Raw genomic sequence first — 20301 nt, forward strand, 5'->3', positions numbered from 1 at the left:
GATTTACCAAAAGTGAGATAACGGAAATGTTCCTGGCACTACTCTGTGAAATGACTAATTACTTTAGAGACTGAGAATGTCACCTCATTTTGAGAAATACTGACAGGAAATTGATCGATTCAGAGTACTTATTTCACATGGTCCCAGCTTTTGCTGCTTCTTCATTTTATTTACTTTTCAAAATCATTCAGAGGGTTCTTGAGCCAGTAACTATGCATGATCAAGGAAAAACGTATGTTCCTATTTCTGTGTGAATACATGTATGTGCATGTGGGTACAGGTGTGTTTATGTGTGTGTACGCACGTGTGTGTGTATGTAATGAAAATCCAACATATTAGTTGAGAAAATACATTCTAAATAGTATGAGACTACTCATGCCCAGGATGCAGAAACCTCCCAGCATGGACTTGTATTGGAAGACCAAAAGATGCCATCTTGGCAAGGCTGGCATGATGAATCAAAGTTACGGTGAGCCGATCAGCAAGACTGGGATAACACCACTTGTTTGGTTATACAATCACTGATCCCCCAAGCTTGTAAATAGTTAACACTATGAGACTCACACATTTGTATCATGAGCAACACGATCAGGTCTCATAGTTTGATTTGATGTTGGGAGGTGCACTTGGGTATGATAGAAGATCTGACAGGAACAGTATATGGTTAAAGTAGAAGCATGGACTGGGGGCATACAAGAGGTAGTTGCTGGTTTGCTCATCAAAGTATTTGAATACAAGTTGAAAAAAGGTTTGGGTTAAATCACGTACTCTGGATGCTATATCCCCTGTGATTATCTATCCTTTGTTGATGAATCAAGGTCTTGCATTTAAAGTAGTGAAACTCGAAGCAACATTTTTTCTAATGGGGCTTTACCCCCTTTTACTTCTCAGTGGGAATCATTCTATTCCCGGCAGTCTTTGCCAGTAGGGGGCCAGTAGTCAAATTTGTTAGTTTGAAAAAGTGTAGGTAGGCATAAATGTGTTACATTCTCCAGCGGTTAGCTCTTCGTTGGAGCCATGCTACAGCTTTTATTTATTATGCAACGGGAACCCGCAGGCATCTGCGAGCACACAAAAAATTGGGAACTACATTTGAATACAGGACACAGAGTTAAGACATCCGTGAGCCTGATGAGCACGTGACAGTTTACTCTACCGAAACCTCGCCTCACCCTGTGGCAAACTCGGGTGCGCATCTTTGCATATGGCAGCAAGCCCCCAGATTAGCCTGCAAAGCGTGGCCCAGGCTGTTTTTCAACAGAATGGCATGAAGTCTGAAATTGAGCTTTGCAGCACACTAGGTGACCCTGCAACATTGCTGAGCTGCAGCACAACTGAAGAGCTCGAGCTAGATAGCTTTGCATTGGCTGTGCACTCCAAAGACATCGAAGCTCTCCTATGCGAACTGAAGAAAATCTGGGATTGCATTGGCTGCCTACGCACCGCAAAAATTCAGTTTCACGCAGACAAAACGATTCAACCAGTCGCACTCAAACAGCGGGTTATTCATTTCGACCTGCACCCCAAGGTAGAAGGAGAACTAAAAAAAAAACTCAAGCAAGCAGGCATAATTGAGAAAGCTCAAGGTGGATCTCCATGGATGTCTCCCATCATAGGTTCAAGAAAGTCCAAAAGTCCAGACCAAGTCTGCATCTGCACGGAAATACGCCTACACAAAAAGACAATGCAGCGGGAAAGCCACCAAACTCCCACTCTAGATGACCGACTGGCAGACATTCAAGGTGTGCAATACTTTTCTAAGCGAGACCTGTGGGCAGGCTACCACCGAATCAGAGAAAAAGGACAAAATGTCCGAGTTAAAATTACCGACCCCACCAAAAGACCTAAAACACACACCACGAAAAGTTGTAAATACCAAAAGTTTGAACTTTTTGTGGTATGTGTTTATGTGTTTCGGTGGTGTCGGTATAGGGCTGTGTCCTACAGTGAGCGGGGGTTGCAGGGGACACCACCCTGCAAGAAAAAACAAAAAAAAATGCTGGGGGCTGCGGGGATGGCCCCCGCAACACCCCGCTCACTATACTATACAGTATAGTGGGCAGGGGATGCTGCGGGGGACAGCTGAGCAAAAGTTAAAAAAAGACCCTGTGATGCCTGATCCCGATCACGGAAGTGAAAGAGAACCGGTGCTGCAGGGACACAGCGTGTCTAAAGGAAAGGTAAGTAGGTGTGGGTGTGTGTGAGGAAATCTGTGTGATTTGTAATGGGAATGTCCGCATGGGAAATTTACAAACATTTTGTAACACGTACATTTCCCATGCAAATATTTCTGTCATGGGAAAATAACGTAGATCTGAATCCGATGCATGAGAAGTCAAGATATATCACCACATTCTCGTCACACATTGGACTGCAAAAGTACAAATGGCTTCGTTTTGTTGTGTCATCTGCAGAAGAAGTGTTTCAAAATACAGTAGGTACGCTGGCCATAGCAGAAATCCCATGGGTCATTCTCATCAGTCACAATATCATGATACTTGCCAATGCACATGCTGAACACCACCTGCCGGTAAGGGAAATCCTGCAAAGGATTCACGAGCATGGCTTTGCACTTAGCATGGAAAAGTGCGAATTCCTCAAGTGCAGGCTAGAATTTTTTGGACTCATGCTACACAAGGCAAGCTAGTCTGCAGACCCCCAAAAAGTGAGAGTGCCAGCACCACATGATCAGTCTGAAATTGGGAGTTTCTTGGACATGATCAACTATTGGGGGAGATTTATTCCCTGCATCGTAACACTGTCGAATCCCAAGAGCCGCAGAACTGTGGGAATGGTGTAAGGTGCAACAAGAAGCATTTGATGCCACAAACAATGCCCTAGCGGAGGACAAGACAATGTTGTATTTTGCCCCTCAGAAGTCCACAGAGTTGACTGTCGATGCCAGCCTGCACGGATTTGCTGCTGTCCTGACACAGTGAATGTGGATGAAGAGATTCTGCCCATCGCCTTTGCAAGAGAGCACTCACAGGAGTCCAAAAATAGCCCATTGCCGTTCTGTTAGGCCATTGCCACATTGACCTGTACGTAGATCGAAGAAGCAACACTGTAAGATGAATGCTTCCTAGCAGTTAAAGTGGCCCTGTCCATAGGGTAATGGAATGGCTTCATGAAAGCACACCAGCACAGAATGCAGTCAGGCCAATATCGCCTGCTAAGTCTCCAATGCCAAAAAGAAAAACATTTGGTGTCTGAGAATGGTTCACTACTGAGAGCATCATGCATGGTCGTCCCCGCATCACACTAACCGGGTGTTACACCTTTCCAAAGGAGACACCAGGGCAATTGCAAGATGAAATCCTGCCTCAGGGAGAAAGTATGGTTCTAGGGGCTAGAACCCACAGTCCAGACTATCACGCTGTATCCCATGTCAATCCACTGGCGATGCAACACCCCAGGTCCCCATTCAGTTGATGGCCCGTGGAGCGAACCCATGGGATGATATCAGCACTGACTATAGATCCGTTCCCAATGGTCAACACATTCTAGTCACAATGGATGAATGCTCCCTCTACCCTGAAGAGAAAAATGGCTGTAACTGCGGTCATCCTGAAATTAAAAAATATTCGCTACTCACGGCCTACCCAGAGAATTGAAAACTGATAACAGGTTCCCATTTCAAGGGGCCGAATTCCGAGTGTGTCTACAAAAACTGGGCATCAGGCACCAGAACATGACGTCTTGCTGTCCTCAAGAGAAAGAAAACACTGAGCGCTTCATGAGGGCACTCATTAAGGCTTTGAGAATTGGCTCTGAGAGACAAGAAGATACTGAGAGAGCAATATTCCAATTCCTGAGAGAATTAACCTATCATATCATTTCATATCGTAATGCCGCTCAACACTCCACAAAGTCACCGGAGTTACACTGGTCACTATCCGGCTGGGATATGCTCTTATGACAACAACTCCAACTCTCCCTGAATGGACACCATCAAAATTTTACAAACTGTACACCATGAAGAGGAAGCAACAGGATGAGGACGAGCGCAACAGGAGAGGTGCCGAAGCACCCATATCCAGTATAGGAGACACCATGTTGGTGTGGAACTCATGACCCCAGAATACTGCCATTCAACCCAATACCCGTGTTCATCACGGCCAAATAGGGGAGCATGGTGACAGTGCAGGGAGGATCTTCATCAATCATCGGAAATTCATCTCATTTCAAACCACTCCCGGTTCATTAGTTACCCATCTACTGAAGTGGCCGAGCCAAGCCCGAGGAAGGGGATACATCCCCTGGAAAATACTGTGCTGGAGGATTGTGGGGCTCCTGGCAACTGGGAGCTGAAGGGAAGAGCGGACGGAAGACATTCCGCAGTATCCCCTACTGAGATCGGAAGAACTCTGTCAAGAAGAATCACTTAGCCTCCTGAGAGATACAAAGACTGTGGGGTTATGCAGCACCAAGTTTACAAGATGGAGTGATGTGATGGTGCAACGTGTTACCATGACGACGCAGTTGTGCGTTGTGATGAATCCTGCAAAGTCATCATTAAACCGCAGCCTGAAGTCCCATGCCATGTGGCAGAAGAAGGCAGACACAACCTGACCCTAACCCTGGGGGTGGTGACATGAGGGAGGATCACATGGGAGGAAATGGCTGTCATGTGGAAGTGGGGACTCCTGAAGGAGAGACACGGTATTCATTATCTTTTGAGGATGAGATTCCTATAATACTCATATACCTAATGGCAAGCTTTCAGTGTACACTTTTCTCACATATAACTACCCAAAGGACAGGCTAGGAACGGTCTGCTAAACAGAATAAGGTTGGTACATTGGGGGTTCAGGAAGTAAACAGGACCACCTCAAATTGTTATAATTCTACCTTAGATAGAGGTCCTAAACCCAAGGGTAAATTACAAACCTTTTTCCCAATCACCCCTAAACTTGACAACTCTCACTTCACATATCAGTTAAAATTAACCAAATATAAAAAAGACCCAAACCACTATGGACTTCAGAACCCATAATGCCTGTGGTACTGGGACGAGGAAGAAGGACTCAAAGTTGATGAAGATTAATGGTACCATTAAACATAATGAGCGGTCTAGTTGTTGTTGTGTGATGCACATGAGCGGGACATTTAAACTCAGGAATGAGTTACAGCTGGGGGACGGAGACGCTGACAGAGTAGTAGAGGCGGCGGCAGCAGGTCTGAGTGCGGGACTCGCTGTGAAAGCATAAGAAAGGCCAGCTGAGCCCGAAGCGGGAAAAGGCGTGTGGCAGTGCAGAGAGCGTGCAGCTATAAGCAGTATTGGGGAAAGCTATGCCGTGTGGGAGATGAGCTCCCAATATGCCGTGTACCGCTCCGGTAAAGAAGCAGAAGCAGAGACCCCACAGAGCTGTCAGAGCTCCACCGAAAGACTGTGCTTACCGCGACAGTCATACCGGAGCTGGCAGCAGAGATCTGCTGCAGTGCCAGTAAGTGAAAAGGAGACGCAAGACAATACCGGTAGGCTTGAGAGGCCAGGTGATGCTGCGGTGCTCCGAAAAAGACAATTAGTGGAAACTAATATTTTTGAATGCCGAACAAATGAAGCAAGACAAAGGCAGCCAGGGTGAAACTCTCCTTATATGGGACACCAACTGGCATTGCCAGAAGCCAAGAGTCTGCAGAAGAGTAATGCAAAGGCAGCAGGGGTGCAACTCTCCTTATATGAGATACCAATTGTGGGAAACCTGTAACCTGCATTGTCAACAGCCAAACGACTACAGAAGAGTAATAAAGAGTTAACAAGGGCGCAACCCCCCTTTTATAGGATACCAACTTGGGGAGATCTGTAACCCACATTGTCACGAGTCAGAGGACTATAAAGAGAAGCTATCATTGTTCAAACCTCCTCACATAGTATACTGATGTGGAGATTTATGGCACAAGCATTGCCACTAAACACAATTATAGTTGTAGGAGTTTTCACCCTGGCAGGCGAGTAAACCAGGAAAGGGACAAAATAGTAGTTAGTCCTGGCAGGCGAGTATACCACGAAAGAAGACGACAATTTAAAGAACTGTGTTTGTGGTAAAAATGTGTGTTGGAAAGAACGTGTTAACTTTATTACCTTTTGATGTATTATTGCAATACCAAACGTAGTTGCTGTGCTACCCCGACAATAGGGTTTCCTTTGAAGAATATGTGTGATGTGCTAATAATTACTTGGCATTTTGAAGAGAACAATTGCCTTGTAAAATGATCACAGATGTACGTAAGGAAACTGTCTCTTCTTTATCAGAGGAAACGCCCACGGGCTCCTAACAGTTTCTTTTCACTCTTCGAACAGTCTCTCTTTTGCTTCTTTCTTCCTGCATTCTACATTCTTTCTACAGCTCCATGAAACCTCTCCACAACTTTCACAGGTTCAGGCCAATTAATACCCTTTTCTGCCTGGTATGAGGGTGCTTTATCTGCACTCAGTCCCCTCCCTCAACCACACCTTCACAGGCTTCCTGACATCGAAATGGACTTTGTTACACAACTGTCTCTTGGTAATATTCCCCTTGACCAAACAAAAAATCAATATCCTTCTGCCATGCTCTGCCCAACCAAGGTGGACAAACTCTAGTGTTGGGTTTCCTCCCCCTCAACAGCTGAAAACGCAAAACCCCTGTAGTGGCCTGAGGTGTACACCTATGCGCCACCACTGTGTTCTCTGCTGCCTTCCTCCAATCTCTGAGATGATAGAATAATGACCTTATTGAATCTCTCAACAATTCTGTTTGTCTATGGTGATAGATTGAACTGGGTTTTATGCTCCATGTCGTTCCTTTTAGGAAATATCTCCATTTCTTCAGACACAAGTTGAACACCATTATCTGTTTCAATTGTAGTTGGATATCATTCTTTCTTAAATATCTCTTCCAAGAACTTAATAGTATCCTTGTACCAGATATTCTGCACCCACGAAATCTCCACCCATCGAGACAGCCTATCCACTAAACCAATGCAATACTGCAATGTCCCTTGACTCCTCACTGGACCCACAATGATATGATATGATATGTCATTTGTAACGCGCCTATACACAAGTGTTTCAAGGCGCGACGAGGCAGGGGGGGGGAACAAGGGGAAGACCGACAACGATCCTACTAGGCCAGGTGTCATTCAGATCGCGCAAGTGCAGGGGTGGGGGGAAGGGAAAAGTGGAAGGGGAGAGGGGGGAAGTGCAGTACAAGGTAAGTAGCGTAAAAAATAATAAATAAGGCCGGCTGGTGGCAAGTGCAAGGTAGATGCAGAACAAGTGCTGGGAAGGGGGGACTGTAAGGATACAGTGACAGTCCCGCAGTGCAGGGGGGTGCCAGGGAGGCAGTGCAAGTGGAGAGTGGCTGGGCCCTGGACCGAGGTCACTGAGAGTGGCCCAGTTGCCGATTCAGAGCAGATTCAGTGAAGAATTAAAGCTGTTCAGCAGGGGAGAGGAAGAGAGAAAGCAGAAGCAAAGAGGAAGGTTTTGAAGTGCTTCCGGAACCGGAGGTGGTTCTCCTCAAGTTTCAGGGAGGCAGGAAGGCAGTTCCAGAGGGAGGCCCCTGCTGCAGAGAGAGACCTACCCCTAGCTCGTTGCTTTGAGAAGCGGCTGACCCTGAGGGAGTTGGAGACGGATGAGCGAAGGGCTCGGGAAGGAAGATATTTAGGAAGAGAGAGTTGAAGGTATTTGGGCCCCAGACCCCAGAAGGCCTTGTGGACAATGCAGAGGGTTTTGAACTTAATCCTCGCAGCCACTAGGAGCCAGTGTAGAGATTTCAGTCCTGGAGAGATACGGTCCCTGGGCTTGAGGCCAAGGACAAGTCTCGCAGTTCTGTTCTGGATAAGTTGCAGAGGGCGGAAAGTGGAGGCAGGCAGATTAAGATAGAGGCTGTTACAGTAGTCCAGCTTTGAGAGAACCAGGGATCGGGAGACAGTGACCTTCTGGGGGAAGGAGAGGAAGGGAAAAATACCTCTGAGGAGGTGCAGCTGGTAGTGTGACTTCTTAGAGACGTCTGATATATGAGGAGAGAAGGAGAGTGTGGAGTCGAAGATGACCCTGAGGTTTTTTGCCTTGCAGGTAGGAGCAGGAAGGGGGCCAAGGGAGGCCGGCCAGAGAGCTGCAGGGAAGGAGGGAGTGGGTGTGCCGATAAGTAGAATCTCAGTCTTACTGGCATTAAGGCAAAGGTCATTGGCGGCACACCATTCCTGGATAGCAGACAGACAGTCAGAGATGAGGGAAGGAGAGGAGGAGGCCGAGGGTAGCCTGAAAATGAGCTGGGTATCGTCCGCATAGGACTGGAAGTTGGGGCAGAGAGCGGCGATGCGGAGGGCAAGGAGTGCCAGATACTGGTTGAAAAGCCAGGGAGAGAGGTTAGATCCCTGGGGAACACCACAGGAGGAGAAAAAGATGTCAGAGAGGAAGGACCCCAGTTGGACCTGGGAGGGTCGATTGGAAAGGAAAGAGGTCAGCCACGCCAGAGCCTGACCAGTGATACCCAGGTTATCACGGAGATGTCCAAGCCTTTTCATTCCCAAGGTACATATGGAATGGACATTAATGCCATGGGTTCTACTATCGCAACACACCCTTTGGAGGCATCCTCACATATATGACAATCTCTGATTAATCTCTCCACCAGCAAATCCAGGCCACCAGTAGTCTTGCCTTATTAATTGTTTGGTCTTTGTCATGCCTTGATGTCCTTCATGTGCTCTTTCCAGAATGTTCTTTCTCACACTAGCAGATGGAAACACTTTGTCCCCCTCAAAACCATACCTTTATTTATCAGTAACTCAACAAACAAATGCCTCACTGCATCTGGGAGGGTTCCTTTCCTAATATCACTACCTTTGAGACCACATTTAAGACACCCTTTGACATCTCTAAGTACTTCATCTGCTAACATAGCGTCCTCCCACTCCTTCTCTGGAACTACATCTTGGTTGATACTTAAAACTTGATCCTCTTCATCATCATTGCCATCCTCAATTATATTTGTCAAGCTGGAAAGACAATCCGCTGCTTTGTTCTTAACACCAGTCCATCACATCCATCTCCCAATTGTGGTCTTGCAAACTTGCAACCCACTTATTCACCAAGAACCCACGTATTCACCAAGAAACCTTATCTAAACCTTTTGAAGTCAAAAATTCCTTTAAAGGCTGGTGATCACATCTGACCACAAATTGCACACCCCAAAGAAATGGATGGAAATGATCAATCGCCCGCTTAATTGCCAACAACTCTTTTTCAATTGTGGAATTATTTTGCTCTGCCTCCTCCAACACTTTAGATGCAAATGTAACAACGTGCACTCTTTTTCCTCACTTCTCTGAGAAAGCATCACACCCAACCTATGATTACTCGCATTTGTTGTGAGAATACTTTTCTTATTAGGGTCAAAACTCTTCAAAGTGGAAGCCTTACTCAAAGCTAGTTTTATTTCTTCAAACTCACGTTCACATTCATCATCCCACTGAAATCTCACCCCTTTCTTCACAGGTTTACTCATCTGAACAGTTTTACTCGCTAAATCTGAAATATATTTGGTGTAATAATCAGTCATTCCTAAAAACGAGATTATCTTTTCCTTGTTGATGGGACTGGGAAAATTCAAAGTATTATTCACTAGCTCTTTCTTTGGTCTAATAACATGTTCAGATATCTCATGTCCTAGATACTGTATGACAGATTTATGGAATTTGCACTTATCTTTACTAAGTGTCAAACCTGCCTCCCTGAATATGTCCAACACCTTCTTTAACCTGATAGTTCATGGGAGAACCATTGAAGAACACACTAACACATTGCCTTGAAAACACAATACCCCCTCCATATGGTGAAACAATTTGATACATGATCCGTTGAAACACAGCCACAGGAGATACCAAACCAAAGGGCATGTGATTGCACTGGAACAAACCCTCTGGAGTGATAAAAGATGTTATATTTCTAGAGGATGCATGTAAGACAATTTGGTGGTATGCAGACTTCAAATCTAAAGTATGCATGACCCTTGCCCCATTCATTATCTCAAACATCTCTGTTATATTAGGTAAAGGATGTCTGTCTGGTATTATACATCCATTTACACACCTCAAATCTATGTACAATCTAAATTTCGATTTGGTTTGTGAACAATGGCCAACAGTGAAACCCAATCAGAAGACTCAACCCTTTTTTATTATACCTTGTCCCTCCATCTGATCGAATTCATCCTTTACAGCAGCCCTGAGGGCTAAAGGTACTGGTCTCACTTTTTGCACTACTGGAACAGCATTGCACTTCATGCACATTTTGTCCATAAAATCTTTCATATTGCCAATTCCTCTAGGAAAACTGTATGCTGAGTGAATGTTTCAGGAAATGTATCACAATCCACAGCATAAACTGCTTCTTCAGTATTGGGATCAAGTTTTATCGTAATTCTCTTCTGATGTGACCAACTTAAAAGTGGATAGGTTCCTTTGCTAGAAACATAAATCTTTCCTTTTGATGATCTGTCTTCAAATTGCATAACAGACCAAAACCAACCTTCTAAATCAATGCGTTTTCCTCCATAGGCTACAGGCTTCACATCAAATTCATTGATCATGATCTCTTTTCCCATATTTTCTTCAAAAATAACTGGGCAACAATGTATATTTGTCCCCATAGTCAATTACCATATCTATATTTACTCCCCCCAACATAGTTTATTCCACGTCAGCATCTTCATCCACAGTAAATATTTTGTCAGTCACACAGTCAATAATAAACGTACATTGTTCCAGTTCTTCACACAACTCATTCACACACTCAATACTTTCAAATTCTGTCCTACAACAGTTAGTGAAGTGTCCCCGTTTGTTGCACCTTTTACATAATTCTTTAATACCAGGACACTTGTCACTGCTGGCCAAATGATACACACTATCACAGCGAAAGTACTTTCTCCTTTCGTTTTCGTCTTTCTTTACTTTGAACCTCCCTAGTTTTTTTCTTTACAATGCCTTCCTTTTTTATTCCTTGTTTCTTTCTAACAAAATTGTTTTCTTGTATTGCCAGAACTTCCATTATTTATAGAGTCTCGTCTTCCTTTGTTTCAGATTCAATCCTTATTTCTAACTCCTTCACACACTTGTTTATATGTTCTACCTCCTTAGCAAACTTAATTACTTCATCAATAGTTGGATTACTCTTAGACCATAAAGCATCCCTCACTTGTCCGTCACTGCATTCCAACATGAATTGGTCTTGTAGTCTCTCATTCAAAGGGTTGCCAAATTTATATGAAGCTGTCAAACCCCTGAGAGACGCAATTTACTGTTCCCCCGTCTCCCCATTCTCCCATTTCCTTTTTCCAAAATGGTACCTCTCAAGTATGATGCTCACGGATTTATCTGAGTGCTTATTAAGCATCTTGATGCATTTTTCATGCTCAGTAAGACTTGATGATTCTTCATACGAAAGTTGCAGAAGATTCTTAAATTGTTCTTGGGCATAATTGCCCAAACAAGGCATAAGCAGACATTTCTTCCGCTCACTTGCAACATTTAAACCATGTACTGTGAACACGTAATGGTGAAAACGTTTCTTCCAATGCTTCCATGGTATGTTGGGCTCTCCTATGGTATCCAAAAAGTAATGTGGAGGAGGTATCCCTTGCATAGCTAGTATCTCTGTGAAATAATGTTTATGTGCTGTTTATTGATGAAGATGTAGTACTGCTAATTTTTCTTGTCTCCTTCCACACTTGTAAATGGGTGTTTATACTTGTGTAAGTATGAAGTGACAGAGAATTATCACAATTTTCTTGTTGCACTTTATAGTTGCCCTGGCTGTTGTATCCTTTAACACAGATTGGTCTGTGTTACTTTCATTGCTGAGCATGTTTGTCTGTGAGGCATATAAAAACGTTTTGTTGTTCGGTTGTCTTGGAAACCAAAATGGCTCCATGTTGCCCGACGTCGTGAGGTCCTTTTCTCTGATGTCAACGAAGGAGTCGCAGGGAATCTACTGTCCCCCTTACCTTGCACTGCGTGGAGAATGCAAGGCGCGCAAGTCCAGCCTAATCTCATGTGCCCCTGGGGAGGATTTGCATGTCACAAATGATGCACCAAGTGAGCGCAGAGACAAAGCAGTGCGCTGGTGCAACTGCAAACGTGTCCCTTAAATTGCTTTGTGTACGCAGCGCAGCAACAAACTTGTCCCTCAATTGCTTTTCCGCCCTCCCGAGGCTCCTCACCTATTAGCACGGACTTGCCGGAGATTAAGGTTGCTGCGGGGTCCCACTCCGGATCACTTCTTCAATGTGTGCTTGAGGTGTGGAAGATGAGGCAAACCCAGGCAGTCAGTCAATCAGGTTCAGACAGCAAACGGCTACTCGGTGGGCTGCCGTGCTGTTTCCTCGTCGCCAATAAAATGATCACATATGCAGGTAAAGAAAGGTTTTCTTCTTTATTGAAGTATCATAGTAAACGCCCACCGGCTCCTAACAGAGTTTCTTCTCACTCGTCTAACAGTCTCTCCTTTGCATCTTTCTTCCTGCATTCCATATTCTATATTCTTTACATAGCTCATATGGAATGCTACACCTTGGTTTATGAACTTATGTTTTGTATTTGTATTTATTATGTTTATATAGCGCTTTACTCCAAAACGATGTACATTTTAACAACAAGATATATATAAAATTAACATTATAACAGTATAACAGTAGAAGCAATTTACAATTATGAATCAGTCCAACAAAACAGTAAGTAGAGCAATTAAACTTAAGGGAAGAGGGAAAGTAGTGCAGTAGAACTGAGAGGGAGAGGGAGGGGTGGGGAGGAGAAGGAGGAGGGAAACGGATGGGGGTAAAAGGGTGAGAATGGGGTGGAGGGGGAAGGGGTGGGAGATGATCATGGTGAAAGAAAAAGAGAGGGAGGGGGAGCAAGAAGGGGGAAGGGTTTCAAGGCAGGGAATGGAGAAGGAGAGAATTAAGGGATTTGCGGAATGAGGAAAAGGTAGGAATAGAGCGGATTGAGAGGTAAGGAGTTCCAGTGCAGGGGGGCTAGCAGCTGGAAGGAGCGGAAATGGGAGGTGGTACAAGGGGATGGAGGAACAGTGAGAAGGAAGTGGTCAGCAGAGCGAAGGGAGCGGGAGGGAGTGTAGAAAGAGAGGAGGGAGGAGAGATAAGGGGGAGCAAGACCATGGAGAGATTTCAAGACTAAGCAGAGAAAATGAAAGTTAAGATGGGAGTGAAAGGGAAGCCAGCCAAGGGAGGAAAGGGAAGCAGAGATGGAGTCACAGGAGGTGAGGAGACAGAGGGTACGGACGGCAGAGTGGTAGATAGATTTGAGGGGGGCGAGGTGAGAAGTAGGTAGTCCAAAGAGTAAGGAGGAGCAGTAGAAGAGGCGAGAGAAGATAAGGGAGGAGGTTAAAATGTTTAGTACCATGGAAAGTGAGAGAGGGGCGGACTTTGCGAATATTAAAGAGGTGGTAGCGACAGGCATGAGAAGTGAGAGAGAGATGATGGGAAAAAGTGAGAGAGGAGTCAAAGTGAATGCCTAAGTTGCGAGCGTGGTGAGGGAGAGACATTTACTTTACCAAGCAGGAGGCTGTGGAGAACAACATTTGTTTTGATTTATGACCAAGCCTCTGTGAAGGAGACATTTACTTTGCTAAGTGGAAGCACACAGTGAATGGAAAATACTTTGTGTTACACTGAATGGAACTTTATTCCATCAGATCTTTGCCGAGGGTATTCCTAAATTAGTTCAACCCTGGTCACAAGGAGTACTTTCTAAAACCTTTGAGTTTGAATTGGTATGTTATTTTGTTGAACTGAAGACAGCCAAACATTTTTTGTATTATTTTGTTGTGTGTATAAGTGTGAGGGTCAGAGTCTTTTTGGACACTAGGCAATTTTTCTTTATTTTTAGTTTGCTAGGCAGGGACATCCTTGTTAGGTTAGGGAAAGATGTGCGTTTATCTCACCCCTTTTTATTTAATAAAATGGCAACTCTTGAGAAATCTATACCTTTGTGTCCGTCTCGCACTTCTGACCCCTCACAGCGTGGTCCGCCGGCACCCTCACAAGTACTCACCAAGTCATATGGTGATGCCGCAAACCGGCACCACATCAATAAAAGGCATGGGCCTTTGGCAAACGATCCATGTGCGCAGCCAAATTATGGTGTTGTGCGTTTGTAGTGGACGAGCTGCCAGGAAGAATAAGGGCCTCTGATCAATGCTGTCTGGCCAATGTTGCAACCTCCAGCCCTCTGGTTCATCCTGTTAAGACCTCGGCAGGATCACAGATCCTAGAGGTCTCCTGTGATCCTGAGAGCTGCCAACTCCAAGGCAGGACACAACAGGTGCCAAGTGCAGGTCAATGAAAAGTGTGTATTGTTATTACTTTCTTACAGTTTTCAGCTTGCATATTTGTGCAATTTAATTAATGGCATCACGACTGATTGTTCAAATACAATTGTATAGCAGCACATCATTACCACTGGCCAAGGCTTTGAATATGATAACACTTATGAGCATAAGAGTTCATGAAAAAAAGATTTGGGTGGTTTGAGGGTTAGCCCATTGCAAGATGAAGGGAGCGGAATTGGCTAAGCTGCACTTGGCCTAATTCAAAATGGCTGCCATCTGTGGAGTCAGCGAACAAACCAGTGTGGAGAAACCCGCAGCACAGACCTGGCCTGTAGACAGCCTGATCAATGCACAAGTGCAGCCACTCATTTCAGGGAATGGATGTCAAATTTAAATGGCTCATCACACTCACCGTTTGCTTGCTGATGGGGGTGCAGGCAACTTTGTGGTGAATGCAGAGTACTTTGCAAATGTCTGACCACCAGGGGGTGACCAGGAAATCTCCGATTGTTTCCGCTGCAGGCATGAGTCCTCCAGGAGAAGCTTGGCGTGGGTCATCCAAGTCATCCGTCTTGAGATCTCAATGGACATCGTACCCTAGAACAAACAAAGGATGGATGGTCTATCTACTCCTCCAAGGTGGAGAGAAGCTCCAGAGGTTGTAGAATAAATAAACGGGTTTAGGGCGTGAAAGAGGGTGTCAGGTTTTTATGATGGCAGGTTACTCATTGGATAGGTCCAGATTAAAAACTCTTGCAAAGGTACCGTAGTTCCTCACCAAACTGTCATCATGTTACCCACCATCTTAAATACAGGCTTGTGCAAACTCTGCTAATGACAGCTGCTGGTCAGGTACAACTTTAGTTACAGTCTGTGTGGTAATGTAAGAGGAGTGAGAGCCCATGTGAGAGACTGTGGCTCCAATGTTATTCAACAAAACCGGATAATCCGGCTCTGCACTTTTGGAGCAGTGCCTTCGGCGCCACCCCATTTTGGGCACGCTCTGAAGCCTGCGGCCATAAGGGTGCACAGACCATTGCGTACCTAAAAAGGGACCTGCGCCCAAGCTGTGGCGCCAAAATGACCAGTCCCATAAGGGCTGCACCAAAACACGGCATAGCAGTTATTCAAAGCATGTATCACCAAGGTCATGGGAGCGTGAATGGGACCTAAGACTCATTTTTCTCTAACGAGATACACGATGATTGAATTCTTGCAAGGGGATATATTGTCACTCTATTTGCATCAGCAATCACCTACTTGGATCATCAGACAGCCTGCTGACCTTTAACCTTATGCCCAGTTGCAAACGCTGCTCCAATATAGGCAGCAAACGTCATTCTCGGCATCTTTTTTTTGTTGTTAAGTATAATGTTCTATTTCAAAGACTATACAATGTTCTCTGCCATGACTTTGCTCTTGTGAGTTAGCTTTGGATTTTCTCATCCAGACTAATGTTTCCTTTGCTGCTTGTGCTGCCAGGCATGCTGTCCAAGTCCACAGCACAGGATGGCACGAGCTCTGCATTCTCACAATCATTGCTTTGTACCCCACCCCCTCCTGCAGGACCTGTTCTTTCGAAAGGCAGTGGATACAAAGTGGCAATACAATTCTACTCTTTGTGCAAGAATGCGGCATTGATATGCGGTTATATAATGCAGAGTGTTATAACCACTTTACTTACAGGCCCTAACTACTAGCATAGTAGTAGATCAGATGCAGTAAAATCTGCTTATCCCCAATGGTGTCCCATGGGAAAAGGCTACTACCCTGAATAGTACAGTAAATCGCTGTTACCGCGTGCAGTAATGGTTATTTAGTCTAGTCACTAGAATCTAGGGGTATTAGCATGCCAAACATATAATGCAGCCCATTGTCTTCGAAAGACAATTACATTTAATTTACTCCCAGCTGAATTGCGCTGCCCATAGTGGAACGTATTCCTGCTTATACTTTAGTAGGGACATGAACAGTAAGGGCCAGCGCTGCGTAATAAGGCACCATATGGAGCTAAAGGGCACGGGGTACCTAAGCAGGGGCTGCGGGTTCACGATAGGGATATACAGCTTTCCGAAGCTGTACAATAACAATAGCAAAAGGGCACACATGTGCAATCCAAAATTCGCCTGTCACCCCACACCTCAAACTTTCCTTTTCCTTTCCTTCCCTCTTCTATACCCTGCCAACAGACTACAAAGAGAGAACCAGTTAGTGACCCAAAGGGGCACGCTAGGATGTCACACAAGGGTGCCAAAAGGCCCCAGGTGCGAGCACCCAAGAACAAGAAAGGAAAGGAAGTGGGGGGTGCTCCCAACCGAGAAGCCATGGAAAGTCCTGGTAGCCGTGTGGCGCCAGTTGGGAGTACAAAAAGCAGAGAAGGAGGACAGAGCGCACTGAGAACTCACCTTAAGAAGTGGCTGTGCAGCATCCGGAAGGCCCGAGGTGAGAGAGAGACCGCCAACCTGGGTTGCGAACAATCCGAGCTGCCCGAGAAACACGTGAGAAACTCCTGACCCGTCTTGAAAAGGAGGGGCAGCCGAAAGCTTGCAAGGCTAAGAAGGAAGCGAACGCATGCCCAGCCAAGGTTGCTAAGCAACCGGTAACACGGCCACTGGCAGAGATGGCGAAAAGCAACTAAGTTGCTAGCACCAGCCCGCGGAGCACAGAGGAACTTGCCTCACTAACAAAAGTAAGATATTTTATTTTTAAAGTCGTGAGCAAATAAAAGGATAAGCTACAAGGATACAAGACTTAGAAGGAGACAAGACAAGACAAATACTAAAGGTAAAAAAGAAGTGTGCATATCTGAAATGTTTTAAAAGCTTTGGAATACAATGTGTAGCAAGAAGCCTTATCCACGCCTACAAAAAGGAAGAAGGCCCGAGGCAGGCCCAGGGTAAGATTGTCGCTGTGGAGATTAACGTGCAGCCTGATGACATTATGCCTGCCCTGCCCACCAGGGCCGTTAGCAGTGAGGTAACACCAGAAGTGCCAGTGCTCAACAAGGGTTCAGAATGGGATAGGGGGCGGCATGACCATGTTTATGGAACAAATGTTGAAAATGTGGAGGAACGGCCAGCAAGAGCAGCAGGGAGAAAGGGCACCGACAAGCACGGGGGATGTTTGGGAAAGACCCGCTGAGCCCGCCGCTCTCGCACAACGCCGGGGGAGGGAACAGCACAGTCACAGCTGACGTTCTGGGTAAAGTGGAACAATATGTCCCTTCAGGGGCTTGGGGCACAAGAAGGGGCAGTGCCACTTGTAAATATGGAGGGAGCGTTTCTGGGGGTTCCCCATCTGGGGACAGCAGTGCTTGTGGTGATTAAAGGGACCGAGTTATGGTCTGGACAACAACTAACCTTAGGGGGCTCGTGGGAGAAGGTCCTTTGGTGACATCACCCCATTATTGTCAGGGAGATCATCATTGGCTTGGCACATCCTGAGGCAGGTAAGGGAGCGCATTTGATCTGTTTTCACTATTGTCACTGGAGACAGCAGATCCAGACATTACTGTAACGAAGGAAGATGATAAAAAACAGACAGAAAAGGTATAGAGCAACGGAGACAGTTGGTAACTGGACCAAGACATTTTCTTTGTTAGCAGCAGTAATAATGGAGAGGTTCCTGGAACAGGGGTTGGCATTGTGGAAATACAGGGACACAATTGTGGAAGGCGCTATGGATCTACGGGTTGGGTTAACTATGACAGGGATTTCTGGTCAAAATGGCACAGGTTCCCAGAATGACCTGGGATAAAAAGGAGACAGAAGGTTGGGTAGCTTATATGGAGGGGAGGGGGAAGAGAAGAGGGCCAGCCAACCAAGTGGAGAAGGGGAAAACTCCCCGGCAGGGTACGTTTGATGAAGAGAGAAGTGAAAGTTGGTAGCCCTTATGGCAGGGCAAGCAGGCTACCAAGAGCAAGGAATGGCAACACAGGAATGGCCATCAGGGTGCCAGCAGGGGGAACACGGGATGAGGGAGGGGAAGGGAATGGCCCCCGCAGGCTCTTTAATGGGGGTCTCTGCCGCATTGGACAAAATTCAAGGTATGCATATGAATGTGCGAAATGTAAGGGCGCACTCCCAGCTTTAGCATGCCACAGGGCCCACGGGTCACAGAGAGAAACCAGAAGCGCACGATAGAGGGGGCCTGGTAAAGGGCCCTTCAACCGGTGACAGGATTAAAGTACACAGATTGTTAAAATGATTGCCCCAGGGACAAGGAGCGGGACTTGTTGTGCATAATGGACTAGAGAAGAAGGTACGCTCTAGTCCTTCCACGAGCTGTACCCGCTGGCTGCATGAGCAAGGATGGGGTGATCCGGGCAGTGACATCACCAGGGACAGTTGGGACTCTTCCACAACTGAATGCAGTGGTCTGGTTATGCTCCATAGAAAGGATATGGGAGTGACTGAACTGGCAGTCGGATACCGGGGCGGGCCATTCTCGCAAGAATGGAAACCGAAGTGAGGAGCGCTCACCGGTATTAAAATGAACACGAGAATGAAAAGGCCACCCAGAAATGTATTTGTAGGCCAGGCAGACTTGTGGCTTGAGCAGGGGTAGGACCGCCCTCTAGGATGACTCCAATAAAGTGAACATGTTTTTTCTAATCAAAAAATGGTGTATGTCAAGTTATTTGGGGGAACAAATCATGATAAGATATGATGTATTGCAATGTTTTGGGGGGCTGAAATAGGGGTCAGTCACGCCATGAGGAACCATGGTCAGTGCCTTTACTGTGTTCAATGGCAACTTAGTAAAAAAAAGAAAACTCTGTGCCCTACAGCAGCGATCGTGCCACGATTATAGCCATACCAGAATTCCCCGAACCGGTATCACATCATTTCCTGTGCCAAGAGGAGAGTGCTGGGCACATGCCCATAAGACTAGTTCATGGCAGACATGTTTGATCCTTAATGTATTGCTCCTGCCAGTGAATTTTGATTTCTATTTTGTAAATTGCATGGACATGCCTGGAGTAGCTGAACGATGTACAGCAATGCCAAAGAGAAGCACAGAAGTATGCAACTGCTGCAACTTGCCACAGCAAATGAAAGCTCTCCAGCCTCCGAATCCAGCTGCTAAGCCCTCCCCTCCCAATTGCAGCCTTCTATCCTGTATGGATGGGGTTCATAAAGCACACACCTAGCCGGGAAAAGGAGTACTTATCAATTCTCGCCCGCCTCTGAATCAGTAGGCACAGGGGTGCTTGCGTGCACACTGCGGCTCCCATTGGGAATGCACCCCTTCACCTGCCATTGTGCATGCAGCCTAAGTGCTGAATAGCACAGAATAACAGACTTACTCTCAGCTTGCATAGGGGCCATTTTCCAGTCCCCCGGCATGTTAAAACAGGCGTAAAACCCATGCTTTTCACTGTTCTACACATGATCCAGCAGCACGGTGGAGAATTCCCTTCAGTTATTTGGCAGGCGGAGCAAGGATTTACGCCAGCATGTGATTTGCAGGCTATCCTTGAGAATCTGCCAGATTTTAACCTGTGCTAAAAGCTGGTGGATTCCATAGAAATCCATGTTAAATAAATCCATCAGGAATAAAATCCTTAAATTGTGCCTGTCCAATAGAGACAAACAATCTAGGATTATTGCTGAGGGACTTTGTAAAACGGAAAGCACAAACAATATCATTGTTGCTGTATCTAGCTATGTTGGAAAGGAAGGGGAGGAGAGAGAGGACCCCAATTAATTTCAGCTAATGAGATCACATAACATACAAGTACAAATACTTTTTGACATTCGGTCTTAATGTATTTACTAAATATTTGTATGAAATATGTTTTGATGAACTAATTATTTGGTTATTGTTTTATATGAATAATGTGTATGGTGTCCAGTCAAATTTTCGAAACATTACTTTCGAATGTCAAAAGTTCTGACACAAAAGTGTCGGGGAAAAAAAGTTTCGAATGTATTTATTTAATATTAAAGGGTTTATTTTATTTAAGT

The 20301-nt window shown here is 45.5% G+C and overlaps 1 protein-coding gene across 2 annotated transcripts in view; it reads right to left on the minus strand.

Moving 5' to 3' along the window:
- LOC138468181 (zinc transporter ZIP9-like) overlaps positions 1 to 20301 on the minus strand; it is a 381835-nt gene that overhangs the window by 84353 nt on the left and 277181 nt on the right. Inside the window, exon 7 of one of the 2 annotated variants that reach the window (XM_069608630.1) lies at positions 14745 to 14929. The exons of the other annotated variant lie outside the window; for it this stretch is intronic. Within the exon in view, the coding sequence (XP_069464731.1) occupies positions 14745 to 14929 (185 nt within the window). The remainder of the gene's footprint in view (positions 1 to 14744; positions 14930 to 20301) is intronic. 2 annotated transcript variants of the gene reach the window in all.

The sequence above is a fragment of the Ambystoma mexicanum genome, chromosome 4q (assembly GCF_040938575.1).
Source record: "Ambystoma mexicanum isolate Mex_15411 chromosome 4q, UKY_AmexF1_1, whole genome shotgun sequence".
Taxonomy (NCBI): domain Eukaryota; kingdom Metazoa; phylum Chordata; class Amphibia; order Caudata; family Ambystomatidae; genus Ambystoma; species Ambystoma mexicanum.